This window comes from Lycorma delicatula, chromosome 1 (assembly GCF_047948215.1).
Source record: "Lycorma delicatula isolate Av1 chromosome 1, ASM4794821v1, whole genome shotgun sequence".
In the NCBI taxonomy this organism is placed as follows: Eukaryota; Metazoa; Arthropoda; class Insecta; order Hemiptera; family Fulgoridae; genus Lycorma; species Lycorma delicatula.
The window spans coordinates 81,917,263-81,933,708 of record NC_134455.1 but is presented as its reverse complement, the minus strand read 5'-3'; the positions used below and the strand labels follow the sequence as shown (position 1 = coordinate 81,933,708).

Here is a 16,446-nt window from a genome sequence, read left to right as displayed (position 1 = left end):
GAAATTATGAGGAAAAAGAATTAAAAAGGATCAATATTGGTATGTTGAGTGTGAGAGCTTTACTTTGTGATCATAGTCACATAGAACTACAAAAGGCATTGAAGGATGTGGAATGGGATATAATTTGATTAGTAGAAGTGAGAAGTTACAAACGTATGAGTGAAGTAAAGAATGACTACATTTTATTACATTTAGAAACATAAAACATTTTGATGGTGAATAGTCATAGAGGGACAAACAAAACAGGGTTTATAGTTAAGCAGAAAACATAAAAGGATTATTCAGTTAACGAGTTCTCAGATGCTGAGAAGAGAAGAAGAGTGATCTGCAAATGAGAGGAATTACACAATAACAAGGTTTTATGAAACTTTGTACAGTAATAACACACATATGAGTAAAAAATTCTAAAGATTATCTACTAAGAGTTCAAGAAAAAGATATTTATCCAGATCCTGAAATCTCTGTTATGGAATAGGAGAGTCTTCATGCAATTAAGCTGAGCAGAACTCCTGATGATGACATCACAAATGAAATGCCTAAAGAAGGAAAGATATTGTTGATTGACCTCCAGCAACAAAATATTCCAAGTCAGAGATGTGGCATCAGAATGGAAATATGCAAAAATAATTATTTTGCATAAGAACATGAAAAACTACTGATTCACCACATTGACATATTGGATTTACAAATTGACTGATAATACACTAAAGGACGAATATAAACAGAAATATATAATGACCATTCTCCAGAAAAAGTAGGTTTAAGACCTGGATTTCCATTGTCTACCATCAATATCAAAACAAAGGAAAATCATAAAGCACAATTAACAAATTTAAAATGGTTTAATAGATTTCCACAAATTATGTGATTCTCTTGGACATCATTGTAAATGGGAAGTCCTGAAGGAAGGTAGAATAGAGTTTGTACAGTAAATTATTAAATGTACATATAATAAATAATGTATATAAAGAGGGATGTATCAAATTTGAAAGGAACAAGAGAAAATTTTAATTAAACAGAGGAGTGATGCACAGGTGCCCACTTTCACTACTATTTTTTAACTGTGTTCTGAATAAACTATTTACATATAGGGAATTAATCGTAAAGGAATAAAGTGAATGGGTAATATTTATCAAACTTAGATCTGCTGATATCATAGTGGTGGCTAAGATGAACAAAAATCTTCAAACAATGTTGGAAGAATTTTCAAGAGTAAGCAGAAGTAAAGAGCTATCAATGAATCCTGACAAAACAAAAATAATCAGCATTGGAAAAATTCTGTATACGTGGATAAGGTTAACATTGAATATGATGAGGTTATAATAAATATTTGGGGCAAATGGTGTCTTTCCAGAAAAGAGGATTAAGAAAAATGAGGAAAAGAATTAATTTTGATTGAAGGAAGTAATAGTCTGTTTTTTCTTTCTGAAGAATCGTGAAGCGCAATTTTTTCAAAAGAACTGAAAGGGAAAGTGAACTTTTTACATATCTCTGTAGATGACAAACTTGAGCACTCACTAGTAAACTAGATAATAAATTAATAGTTAACACAATATAGGACGATAAAAAATATGTTCAGCATGAAATGAAAGGATAGGGTGAGCAATTACCAATTACCTCAATTACTGAGGAAGATGAGGTCGAGGAATGTGGCAAGAGAAGCACATCTTTTATGGTGAAAGTGGTTTGGGCATGTGGCCAGAATGGAGGAGCAGTGATGGCTAAAAATATATACCAGGTTTCCAAGGACAAACAGAGGAAAAGAGAAAGACCAAATTTTAGTTGGTGGTATGAAGTTGTGGAGAAAGTGGATGGGCCCACATAGTTCACAGGTACAAGTTTTGAAGTTGGATATTTAAAAAAGCCAACAGTTTGTTGGCATTGTGACTGTAATTTTGTTGTTACAGAGGTAATTGTATTTCTCCCATTTTTGATTTGTTAGACGGGTGATTTTGTCTTCAGAATTCATATCCACCAAAAGGAGAGGCATTTGTTCTATTAAAAAAAGGATGCAATAAAACTTTACTACTATTACACTGCTTTCAAAAACATAAAAAAATTACAACAAATTAATAAAATACATTGTCAAACACAGGAACTCAGAAGTAGACAAGTTAAACGGCAATAACTACACTAAATATTACACAAGGGGACCTGGATATACATTCACACAAGTACAAAGAATAAACTATATACATAAACAAAATCCTTGTAGAAAGTCACCTCATAGAAATTACAAATGTCAATAAAAAATATTAAAAACAAAATGTAAATTTTACGTGCAGTACATAAAATCACAATCTTGACACATTTGAACAATGTGAAATTTACAAAATAAATAAGTAACATATGCGCCGAAATATACAGTACTGGATTTTGTGCAATTCTCATGCGCATGTCCATTCATTAGCATATTGTTGCATCAGTATTATGTGTTGTTATAGTGCAGAGAACATTGTACTGAAAATCTGGAGTTGAAAATTGGCCTCATGATGGAGGAAAATGTTTTCTTTGTGGATTATTATTTTCGCTTATACAGAAGTGGCAATCAAGGCAAGCCGAGTTTGAAGATAGTGGCGGAACAATATCATGAACAATATAATAGGGCGGCACCAAGCAACACAGTTGCGCTGTCTATCATTATGAAATTTTGTCATACTGGTAGTGTATTGTATCAGCAGAAGGGAATGTCTGGTAGGTCACTAACTGTGTCCACAAATGAGAATTATGGACATGTCCTCCAACAGGTTTTGGAGTCATGTAAATGAAGTCAACAAACATCCTTGAAAATGATCATCAGCAATACGCCGCTTCAGCAATTGTTTAAAGACAGAGATGGATTTCTGTACCAAATTCAGGTTGGACAATGATTGAGGAACCAAAATATGGATGCCAGGGTTGTGTATTGTGAAAGATTTTTGGGTGTGATGTACAAGGATCCAGATTTCTTGCTCAATGTATGGTTCTCTGTTGAAAGTCACATTCACCAAGACGGTTTCATCAATCACCAAACAACTCACTTCCTTGGTTTCAAGAGGGCCAGACATTATCGTCAAGAAACCATTACATAGTGAATATGTGGTCATATGGTATGCAGTGTCAGCACACGTATTTCATTGAGAATGATAATGGTGTAATCCCTTACTGTTACCCAGTAACATTATAGGAACATGGTGGTCTGGCCATTTATTCAAGATTTAAGGTTTTTGTCATGGCAGGATCCTTTAGATGGATACACAATGGTTTCAACAGGATGGGGCAACCAGCTACATTGCTCGATGTTTGTTTTGTCATTGAAATCTTTATTTATACCAGTGTGAAGAATTTTTAATTTATCCATTGATAATCGTAAAGCCTTTTTGGGAGATAATAATTGTTATTCTAATTGTCTGCAGAAAGGCCATTCCATTAATCAATGTTATTCAAAAAACTGATGTAAGATGATTTGCGCTAAGAAACAATGCACTCATCCATATGAACTAAATTAATGATTCTACATTGAAAGGTAGCAAGTCTGAAATTAATACTTACTGTTTATCTAAGAATTAAGTCACAAATAAAAATTGGTAGAGTTCAGTCAAACATATCATGTGTTGATTATGTAATGAAGAAAAAGTAATCAAAGGAAAGTTAAAAGAACATGATTCAAGCTATTCTGGGCATCACAAATCCGAATGAGACAACAGAGATCGAACGTCGAAAGATATTTTGTTACTGAGAAACCATAACCTAGAGTATTGATATCATCGATCAAACAATTTTACAAAAATAATCAACAATATTCACAATACTCTAAGAATAAACTAGATCATTCAAATTATGATTATAATCATAATTATCTGTCACAATGAGATGACAGCATTTATCAAAATATATTGCTTAAGTTATCTCAAGAGAACATTCCTCAATCGAAGCATAAACATATACGGTATCTGAAAAAGGAAGACTCTTTTATAACCTCTAAAGTACAACAATTTGACTTTACAAAAAATCAAATGAAAACCTTCAATTTACAACAAAGGAAATCGCGTGTACCAAAAACAAATATTAATATAAATTTAAATGCATTACCTTATTCACAAGAACAACAGAATCCTGATTATCAAAATAGTATTAAAAACACAAACAATAATATTGATAGTAATAATAAACATAATCCTTATCAAGATTTAAGGCCATAATCAAAACATTCTAACGAAGAACAAAGCTACATCAATTATAGTGATAGTGACACTATCGCAAACAAATTATCAATCTGTCCAATTATGATTTGTCATGGTGGGCAGAGGTCTAAGACCTGCATAAATTATCTGTTACCAATCTCAAGTGATTTGATTTAAATAATATTTTAAGTAATATTTTTTATTGATGTAATCATTTTCCCTCTGTTATGTAATTTCATTTGACCTATATTCTTATGATATGATTGTTAACATACTCATAAACATTGTATTAACATTTATAATTTAAATTTAAGTATTTGTATTTCACATTTATGTTATACATTATATTCATGTACATAACTTATTTGTAATTTTTAATATGTTATTATCTGCAATATATTGGCGGTAATTTCATTTACATTGTTTTAAAAAAAAAATCACATGATTTTTGGTGGACAGTTATATTGAGATGCAGCTTCTGACGGTTCACTTGGCTCCATACGGCTCTCAGCTCCTGGTGGATCACTCAGTTTTGTATGGCTCACACAGCCAGCTCCTGCAGCTCACTTGGCTTTATTCACACTATAAAAGCTGGCTCCACACTAGAATAAGGCAGTTTCTTTCCATCATACAAAGACTCAAATTGTGTTTCTTAATGATATGTGAATTACAAAATCAAGATTATAATAAATATAATTTATATGATAATTGAAGCAAGGCTTTTTATTTATGTAAATGAACCGGTGAATAATTAAATATTTCGAATAATTACATACAACCAAGATACCAATTATTTTAACATACTTTATTTTAATAATTAATTTACAATTACAATTTTTAAAAAAAAAAACAGAATTTTTGGTATGAATGTAAAGTAGTGTATATATTTTATTTTAATATGTTGAAATAATTGCCGCCTTGGTGAAGTACCTCTGTTAGGTTTAATTATTCTAAATATTTAATTATTCACAGATTCATTTACACAAATAAAAAGTCTTATTTCAATTATAATATAAATTACATTTATTATAATCTTGATTTTGTAATTCACATCATTAACAAACACAATCTGAGTTTTCATATGATGGGAAGAAACTGCCTTATTCTAGTGCGGAGCCAGTGTTTATAGTGTGGATGGAGCTGAGTGAACTGCAGGAGCTGTGTAAGGTGTACAGAGCTAAGTGAACCACCAAGATGTGTGAGCTGTCCAGAGCGGAGTGAACCGTCAGGAGCTGCATCTCAACATAACTCATAGCCCACCAAAAATCATATGATGATTTTCTTTCTAAATGAAATTACTACCAATTTATTACAGATAATAACATAATTACAAATTACAAATAAGTTATGTACATTAATATAATGTATAATATAAATGTGAAATACAATTATTTAAATTAAACTATAAATTTTAATACAATGTTTATGAGTATGTTAATCATATCAAACCAAAAAATTTTTTTTTTTAGAGAAATTTCCTCCAAAATTAGTTTCATTGATCTTCACAAGTGTAGCAGCAGTAAACATTTATGCAAATAAATGTTAACTATTTCTTTTTTTAATTTGTCATTCTATGTTATGCTATACATATAAAGTAAATTAACATTATTAAAAATATTATTTACTACATTTAAAACAAAAAAACTGAATTATTTAACAAAAAACAAAACATAAATTTATGCACAATAAGGATATAAACAAATAAAAATAATACAACTACTGAGCTTTCAGATGTCATATTTCTTAAGCAAACACAAGGTGGCATAGTACATTTCTAGACTTAGCAGTGTTACTTTTGTTCCACTAAAAACTACAATGAACGGAATATAATGAAAAAACTAAAAACTAAAAGAAAAAAAATTAGCAGCCACAGACTGAAAACAAACAACCAGTGTAAGATATTAAATAATAGTATCTGTGGTAGCGCAAACTATTTAATTGTAAACAGATTAATTTTTGTACAAATAAACTAAGCAGTTGTACGGAGCTCAGTTACCAGACAAACCAGCAGCTAAAAGGCTAAAGAATTTAACATGCAATTAATAGTAATGGTTTTAATGGACAATAGATTTTTTTAATCATTTCTTCTCATGGTAACAAGCTATTCACTGCATCAATATACTACAGAAACCAATTTACCACAGGCTAGAACTAATTTATTAAATTTTAAAAACTACTTTACCAGTTTCTCTGCTGCATACTGATTAAAAACTTTATTATTTAATTCTAATATTTGGTGTGTCTTATTAGATATTTCACTAAGATCATCTGTCATGTACTCTATATCTGCTTTCATTTTACCCAAACATTCTTCATTCTTCTTCACTTTCTCCTTCAGATCAATCATATTCTAAAAAGTATACAATGAAAATATATTACAGAAAATAAAGAGGTGTAAGTTGCAACTTCAAAAAATCTAATGACCAAGTTAGTTACTAATTGTTTATATAAGGTATGACCTTATATAAACTATATATATAGTAAAACTATAAGGTCATACCTTATAGTTTTTTTATAAAAATTTAATAAATTTTAATGGATTCATTATCATACAGACTATATTTTTGAACTCATTTTAAATACCTGCAATCTATTTTCACAAAATTATTGAAATTTTTTTTTATATCTCAAAACTAAAAGTTAAGCATTACTATTTACCAAAACAATAAAGCTCAATTGAATTTTGAGGAGTTTTCAAGTAACTTTTAAAGTGTTTTTTAAAGCAATATTAAATTACTGAATTTACTCGCATAATCTTTGCTCTGCCATTATTTCTGCAGTTTAAAATTTTTGTGAACTGCAATATTTCTAGAGAATCATTACCTACTGTAAAATTGAACTCATTTACGTACTCATTTGCATATTCACACTCACCACTTTCCCAACCATGCTTGCTGTACAAGCATATTGTGTGAATCATATCATTTCTTTTCCTACTTCCAGTTAGCAGTTTTGTGCGATCAATAAAAGTGAGTTCATGACAGTATGTTTCAATAACAATGTAGAAAATAAAAAATAACAGCAACTTTCAAACTTTATATGATTTCACAGAGAACAGGAACCAAGGTGCTGAGAGGGAATTAGATGTTTCAGAATCGCATATAAGATATTGGCAGAAACAGAAAAAGACATTAACAAACGTAAAAACTTCCTGCCATGCGTTTTATGAGTCCAAAAGACAACAAATATCTAGAACTACAGACGATGAACTTCTCTATTATGTGGAGGAATTATGCAATAATGGCAAAGAGGTCAACCACAAAATCTTATAATATTGTTCAAGGGAAATCGCACATGCTAAAGGGATTCCGCACAGCAAGTTCAAGGCCAGTAAGGGATGGGTTTGGAACTTCATGAGAAGGAAGAACTTGTTCCTGAGAAGTTGTACAACTTTATCCCAAAAACTTCCTCAAGATTTCACAATGCACGAACAAAGTGAACAAATGTCAAAAGGACGGATGATATCTGCTTTCACAAACTGGCTATGCTGATTAAATGCCAGTGTACTTCAACACGCCAAGTATATCACAATAGAAGAAAAGGAAGTGCAAAATGTGCCAATAAATACATACAGTGAGAACAAAACAGCACTGCACTCTATTACTAACAATTACTGCTGATGGAAGCAAGTTGCCACCATGTCATTTTCGAAAGAAAACCCATACCTAAATGGTTAAAGTCTCCTGCTGATATGCCATTGGGACACAAGACAAAGAGTGAGACTGACACTGGATTGAGTCAAAAAGATCTGGAAACAACGACCAGGTGCAGTGCTTCATCTAAATCACTTCTTGTATTGGACAGTATCTAAGGTAATCTTATTCATATGGTAAAGTTCCACCTTGAACAAGCAAAAACAGATATGGTCATGACTCCTGGTTACTTCATCTGGTAATTAACATCATCAATGTTGCAGCCCCTGGATGTATTAGTCAACAAACTTTCAAGATACATACATGCCAGCTGTATCCAAGATGGATGTCTGAAAACAAACATGCTTACACAAAATGTGATGTGTATGTGGATCCTGAATCTTGGAGATCAATTTCACCCGACATCATTCCAGAAAACAGGAATATTGAATGCAGATAACAGTGCTGAGGATGATGACCAAGTTCTCCTGGGACTTTCATAACACATCTACTCGTGAAAATAATAGAAAAAGACTAATAAACATATGCCTTAAAATGATTCGTTTAAAAGGCTAATGAAAGATTTTACTTGGATATCAGCTACTCCAGTGAAACGAGCTTGAACTGAGATTTTTATGACATTAATTAAGGAATATAATTACTTATTTCTTATGGATTTTAACCTGAAAAATCAAATAAAATAGGTCCTAGAACCTTATCTGAAGTAGTCTTTGAGAAAACTGGGATTAAAACCAATAAATTTGAGTAAAAAAAGTCTGTTTTTTATGTTTGATGTACAAAACTTTGTTAAATGTGTAATAAGCATATATAACTTTTAAACAACACTAGTTGAGAATTTAATTCAGAAAAAATTATTTAAGTTAAAACAAAGTTAATAAAACAAAGAAGTTAGAAAATTCAAATTTTATCTATAAATAATATATTACTACATTTGTCAGAAAAGTACTTATTTAATGTAAACAAAAACCAAATTCTTTTTTTGGTGATGTGTTTTTGATTTGTTAAACAGCTGATCAACAATGCGCAACACTGTATTAGTGTTTAAATCATTCTGTAAGGTATAGTTAAGTATATTGGGTACTGTGCTGTTAGCAAAGTCTTTCTGTTAATTTTAGTTTGAATGTCATAGCTTGCTTTTGATGTAATGCCATATTTATTTACAACAGAATTTGCTGATATGGTATTCATTTTGGGTGTCTGGTAATGGTAATGCTATAGCTGCTGCACTAGAATATGAAATGTGTTTTGTGAATTGCAGGATTCCAGATTCTAAAACAATTAGCATGACTTTTTGCAATCTTCAGGAAACAGTTCACTACCTAGTATTCATACCAGCTATGAATCTGTCCATTCACACAAAAATGTCCATCCACACACAATGCTGTTATTGATGAAATTATTATCAATGCATTCCAGGTGTTAGTACATGATGTCTTTCTAAGCAGATTGGAGTTTCACATTCGATGGTTTGGAGGCCACTTATAGAAAAAAAGTTTTATTCTTATCATAAATAGCCAGTTCACCATCTACACCCAAGAAATGGTCTGCTTCACTTGGAGTTCTGTAGTTTGTGGAATACAAATTGACAACTCTACAAGTATGTTTTGTTTACAGATTAAGCACTCATTAGATTTCACTCATTGGTGTCAACAGTTTATGTAGTGAGCATACATGGTCAGAGGTAAATCTTCATGAAATGGTAGATAGCAATTTTCAACATTAATTTAGTGTCAATGTATGGTTCACAATCAGCTGTTTGGACTGTTCATATTATCTGGCCACTTAAATGCCAGGGTCTACTTGCACTTTCTTCAAGAACAATTGTCGCAGCTGCTTGAAGATGTTCCTCTAGTGCTGAGACGCAAAATATATTTCTAGCATGATGGCTTGCCTCCCCACTTCTCTTGTGTCATTTCCACTCACTTACATCATAATTTCCTGGATAAATGGATCGATTGTGGAGGTCCACATTCCTGACCACCAAGATTGCCTGATCTAACACTTTCAAATTTTTGCATCTGATGATGGATGAAAAATATTGTATACAAGAAAAAAAATAGATTCTCGTGAGGAATTAATTGTCTGCAATTTAAGAATAGCCTTGAAGAACTAAATAGAGCAACAAAAGCAGTTCAGAAGCATGCCAAAAAATGTGTTAAAAATTTCAGTACGACCTCATTTCATCTGGAGTAGCTGAAATCCGAGCGAAATCTTTCACTAGCCATAACTTGCAAACTAAGCATTTTAGTGTTTACATTTATATGAATTTTTCCCCTTATTTTCATGAGTAGAATAGGTTATGAAAGTTCTGGGAGAACTTTGTGATACACTCTGTATAAATACAAACAAAATTTCCATTTGATAAACTGTCAGACAGTGTTGACAGAGAAAGACAGTCATATAAAAATTGCAACAGATAGCAGCACTCATATAATAAATTATACAATTTTCATTATAATATTGTAATTTACAAACTTTACATCATGTGTATGGTTTATTTTAGTATTTTTAATTTTTAACTCTAATATGCAGTTTAATTAAATAATTCAATCATGACAGGATACAGGATTCCTTGAAAGTACTTTCCTGATAAAATTAATTAAAAATATTTATCTAAATATTCTGTATTAGGTGGTTCATATTAATAGAATTTAAAATATAATTTAACAGAATAGAGGAATAATATGATTCTTCAAAAGATTAATTTCAGTAAATTAATATACATATATAAAACTCTGAAAATTCAAATAATTCACCATACTAACCACCCACCAGACACTACCAGAAAAATCTAAAAAACTAGTATTGATTTTTGAGGGATCCTGGATCAGTCAGTACATAATTCTGTAATTACATCAACAAATAACAATACTATTTATTAAATTTTTAGTGTCTATTGATATTAGGTTTTTCTGTTTCTGTGTTTGGTGGTTGTTTTTTTTTTAATATATATAGTTTTTCTAAAATTCTAAAAGGATTGTAAGGGGTCTTACCAAAATCTCAGTAGTGTTAGAAATGATATTACTTGAAAACTCACTTATAAGTGCTTTTAAAATTAGAAGGAACCTCAACACTATTTGGTGTAGATTTTTGTGAGTGTATTTTTCTGATGAACAAGCAGTTGGCTTGTTCAGAAAAATATTACAATCATATTTATTATGCCAGCATATTGGAGTATAGGTTTACTTTTTAAAAATATAATAATAGATAGAAATGTTCTGGGAGTTAAACTTAATAAGAGGCCCTATCACTTAGTTTAGTCTATAAATAATAGTTTATTTGCAAACCCTTGCATAATAATTTACAGGTGTTGAAAAGGATGTCCATCCACTAATACGCACTTATCAACACATGTTCCTGGCTACTCTTGTTTGCTATACCCTGCCTATTTCCTGGATGAGACTGGTAATGCTTGTCTTCAATTTCTGCAAGGTGTGTGGATTGCTCCTACAAATAGTTTCTTTTAAGTAACCACAGAAAGAAGCCTAGACTAGTCAGTTCAGGTTATCTTGGTGGCCACAATCCTTTAGAAATGATTTTTCCACCAAAAAAATCCTGCAGCAAAGAGCGAGCTGTATGGCAAGTAGCCCTGTTCTGTGGCAACCAGCAGTCATGTTCATCCTCTTGCAGTAAGGCTATGAATGTTGGATAATTTCTCGGTAGATGGGAGTATCCACGGTTTTTTGAAAAACAAGGGTCTTCTTATTCATCACCTTGAAATCACATTCATACACCTATTTTTTGTGGATCCAGGGGAGATTTAAAATAAATGTGTGGATTTTCCCCAAGTGTGGTAGTTCTGACTATTAATATACCCAACAAAGTGAAACCATCCATCTGGAAAAAAGCTTGATCTAAAATGCCAGTGTTTCCTCTAATAAAGTTCTTGAATCATTGGCAGTAATGAAGCCTTTAAGCATAATCAGCATTAGTTAGCTGATGGAAAACCTGCATTGAATATGGATAACATTTCAGCATTCTCCTCACTGCAATTTGGGTTGAACTTAGTGAAATATTCTTTTTCCAGCATAGTCTTTGTAAAAATTTATGATAAGATTTTGTAACTGCCGCTTTAATTTCCTGTATGATCTACATCATTAAAACTGACATGTGTTTGGCATGTTTCTGGTTTAACACCAAACATGTTTAATGAATTTTTTTTAACTAACTTCTGAATAACATTTTTCACTGGTGCTTCCTTTTCAAATTTCTCCCTTAACTTTTGCCAACACAACATGAGATTTTGTCTAAATAATTTTCCATCATGAATACATGTTCTTTAACAGTTAATTATTTTTTAACAAACTACAACACATGATTATGCAGCCATGCAGTCTTGTTCAAAAGCCAATTTCTTGACGCAGCTGGCAATATTCAAATTTGCAGGCAATAAACAGTCCTCTCCTCTTCAAGCTCCAGTCGTACTGACAACTTTCACATTATTTTACCCATCTCACACCAATATATGCATTTTAACAAAAGTATGCATTTAGCATAAACTTCTGATTGATGGATTTCATCTGTTTTGTATATACCACCAACTTCTGTCAGTCTTTGTCTCATCACCAAAGTAGAACATGAAAAATTAGAGTACTTGCACTGATAAATTAAGTCACTGATATTCTATTGTACAGTGATTTATTTATTAAATAAATTAATCATATTCAGTTTTCATTCAAAAACCAAAAAGCACTATTTGACAACCATAAATTTGTTACTGTAAAAGTTATTGCACCCAATATGTGTTTTATTTTGTAAACAAGAGCTCATTATCATCCTCTGGCAGTGTCATCGTTGTCTGCACGTGTGACTAAATCCAGTTGTTTGATTGCGGAAGCTCTGTAACATCCCTTCTAATCTTATAATAGAAACAGATTGTTTAACCATGTCTAGCACTGATTTTTTTTTAAATTATGATTAAATGGCCTTAATTAAATTTTGATAATCAATTTTTATTCCACTCAGTTGTAATTTTTTTTTTTTTTAAATTATCAGTTCTAATTAATAATGTGTTCCAAGGTGATAAAATACTAGTACACAATGCAAATAACAAAAGACCTTAATATGTAGCATTTTTTAATTTTTCAGAAAATTAAAAGTGATCTAGATTTCTAAACGCCAAAATTAGTTGTAATAATGGTAGTGTAACAAACAAAAATTGTTTAGTATTTTGCTCTTTCTTTGCTAAAAAAAAGAATAACAAAACTTAATCATTATATTTACTTAATAACTATTTTTATAATTAAAAAAAAAGTATACATACAGAGCCAGTCAAAAGTATGGAAACCCTCAACAACTTTAAAACTGTTCTACATAGAGTATTGTAACTTTAGGGTAAGGTATCACCTTACCTAATAATACCTTACCTTACTTAATAATACCTTTAGGGTATTATTACCCTAAAGGTAATAATATCCTAAAAAAAACAGCTAAACAAGTAAAACGCTGTTAAATAAGGGCGTCCCATCGACGTCGCAACATATATTATACTATATTTTAGCGACATAAGATGGATAAAAAGATAAATAACTAAGATTTTCCTGGGAATTAAAGCTGATCTAAGGTGGCATACATATCAACCACTAATCAACTGGCCAGTCTCCTAATAAATAGGAATATTAGCTGTCTGATTCAGCTGATGGTCTAATTTCCAATATTTCTTATATCTACAGGAGTTTTATTTCCTGTAGTCATTTCTTAAAATGTATTACTTTAAAAACTTAATAATTTTCAACACTTAAGGAATCTCAAAAAGCAAAACTAGCTGGAATTTATAATGCATGTTCATTTGATAGCAGGATAAATGGTGATAGAAGCCCCATCTATCCCAGAGTACTCGTTCAGAAGCCTGATAAACTGTGCAAAGGGAAAGGATATCTACAATCTCTTTGTAAAGGATATCTACCCCACTCTTTGAAAATCTCTTTAACTAATATTTTTAAATTACTTTCATATAATTTTATGTTTATCTTCTCTAAGTCTTGTTCAGATGAAATATATTTCTGTAAGAGTTAAAAGACTATTATTAATCATTCTTATGAAAACCTATAAAAGGAGAGCTGAACATTGCATGACAGCCAGTCTATGTAGTCAGTTTAGATGTTAAACATTACACAGCTCTGTTTTTGTTTACAGATTTGGTCTAATCTAGCAAGCTATTATAACTTTTATTTTTCAGTTTTGTTTTATTTTATAAATAAAAGAAAACCATTTTCTATATTTCTTTTTTATTTAGAAATTCTGCCAATTGTTTAACAATCAAAATTTACAATCTTAGTTATAGATTTGAAATGTTTGTAAACAGTTCTTTGGTGTTAACCGAAGAAGTTTTATTCTACATAAAATATATATAATTAAATAAATTAATGTATGGTTAACAAATACATACCATGGTCACTACTGATGTACTATGAGAATTATTTTCCTTTAATTGGCACACATCTTCTAATAAGTTATTTACTGTAGAAGTAACAGATTCAACATACTGAACAACATTTGTCTTACTTTCATTTATTTCAGATGCAACTGAGTGAAGCAAATCCTTGAAACTATTCTAAAAAATAAATGCAAAAAAAAGAAAATAATCAAAATACTGAATCACTAATACACAAAATGAAATTACAAACTATGGTAATTTAATATTTAAAAAATAAGTGTTACTACAAAAGTTAAAATAAATCATATACACAGATACCTAAATAACTCAAATCTTACATTAATCACCAACTACTGGCTATTAAACACTATATATCTCTGGTAAAAATGTTAAGAAAGTAGATTTTTATAAACTTTTTGTAAAAACAAGAAAAATAACTACAAACTTACGAAAAATAGTAATGCTTTCAATATATAACTAAAGCAGTTGTAGAAATGTTAAATTTCCTTTATAAAATTATTAAAATTTGATATTAATACTTAATACATTTTTAGTGTATCCATCATCATATCAGAAAGGTCAAAAATCAACATAAAAATTAAAAATATTAAAGAGAATAGTGTTTATCTCTAATCAGATAAATTAAAACTGAATGTTATTGTTTAATAGAAATTATCTTAATCACAATAAATGGAAGAAGCAGACTATTAAAATATAATTTTTGCAACTCTTTCTTCTTCTTCAACTCTTTCTTGCTCTGTGAAATAAAATATAAAGAAGATACAAGATACATCTTGTACCATAGAAAACAAAAGAGGCAAGACTGCAACTATATTTATACCTTATGAAAAACAATGCAAACATGTTTTGAATTACCGAAAATGACATAAATACAAGGGTAATTCAATAATTAGAGATAAATTGCAGCAGTGGGAAAATGATGTAATTGAATAGAACTGTCCTGATATAAAAAATATCAGCTGTTCGAAAAGAATTTCCATTACTATAACTTCTTTTGTTTATTTAAAAATGTTGGCTCTGCTTGAAACATGAACCATGAAAGAACAATGTTGTAGTAGGATTTTTTTTCTAAAAATGTAAAACCGGCTGAAATTCACAAATAAATGTTAAAATAGTATGGTAAAAATATTAACCAAGCAAATTTTTATAAGTGGATTAAACAGTTTAAATCAGACAAAATTAGTGTCACTGATTTTCATCACAGCAGAAAACTGGTAGTGGTTTTGACTTATGCTTTACAAAATGGCATTAATGATCTTATTTGAAAGGACAAACACATAAAAATTTGGGAAAATCCTGAAATTTGCATTGTAAATATAGGCACTGACCATTCATTATCCACAACAAGCTGAAATTACTGTAAAACGTGTTCAAGGTGGATTCTGCAAGTCTACTCAAAATCACAAAGACACATCTGTACCTAACATAACAATTTTTGATGGAAGGTTATCTTTTTTAGATCACATAATTTGTGATTAAACTTGGATTCATCATTGTGAGCTGGAATTCAAACACCAATAGTATGGAACAAAAACATCTAAGTTCATACACCAGGAGAAAATTCAAAACCGAATTATTTTATAGTAGTCTTAAAGACTATGAAGGGCCAGTTTATTACAATTACTTGGAAGAACAATATACAATCATTAGTGAGTACTGCTGTAACATGCTAGAAAAAAGAGTGAAACCTGCAAAAAGGAGGAAACATCCTGGTCCTTTTTCAAAGGTTTAATTCTAAAAAATTTTTTTTAAATACTCGATTAATGGGTATTTGAAATTTCACCAGCACATTATTTTCTTTTTTACGAGAAACAACTTGACAAGAAAATGTTTTACCCACACGTTAACAACTATTTTAAATTTAAATATGTATCTATTCATATATTGCAGTATACCTTGGAATCTCATAACCTTAATAAATTTTTTGTGAACTGCACTTTAACAAAAAAATAAGGTAAAAGATATACATATACCTCTCAACATATTTACCCCACTGCACTAAATTTAAACCACCAAAACACAGTAAACAAAAAGTTAAACTTACCATATTATTTCCAAGAATCAATTTCACAAAATCTCACATTTTCAAATGATGATTAATTCTATAATTACATTAAAATAATTTTTTTATAATTTGTGAATTTTGAATTTGTCAAGATTATTACAGTTTTATAAACTGTGAGATTTATTATGGATGAATATGCAAATTCTGCTGTCCAGTACTAGATTGATG

At 30.4% G+C, this 16,446-nt stretch overlaps 1 protein-coding gene across 1 annotated transcript in view; it reads right to left on the bottom strand.

Moving 5' to 3' along the window:
* LOC142319619 (kinesin-like protein KIF11) overlaps positions 1 to 16,446 on the bottom strand; it is a 91,119-nt gene that overhangs the window by 20,536 nt on the left and 54,137 nt on the right. The window contains exons 12-13 of the mRNA XM_075357108.1: positions 14,205 to 14,369; positions 6,346 to 6,513 (exon numbers count right to left, since the gene is read on the bottom strand). Coding sequence (XP_075213223.1) covers positions 6,346 to 6,513; positions 14,205 to 14,369 — 333 coding nt within the window. The remainder of the gene's footprint in view (positions 1 to 6,345; positions 6,514 to 14,204; positions 14,370 to 16,446) is intronic.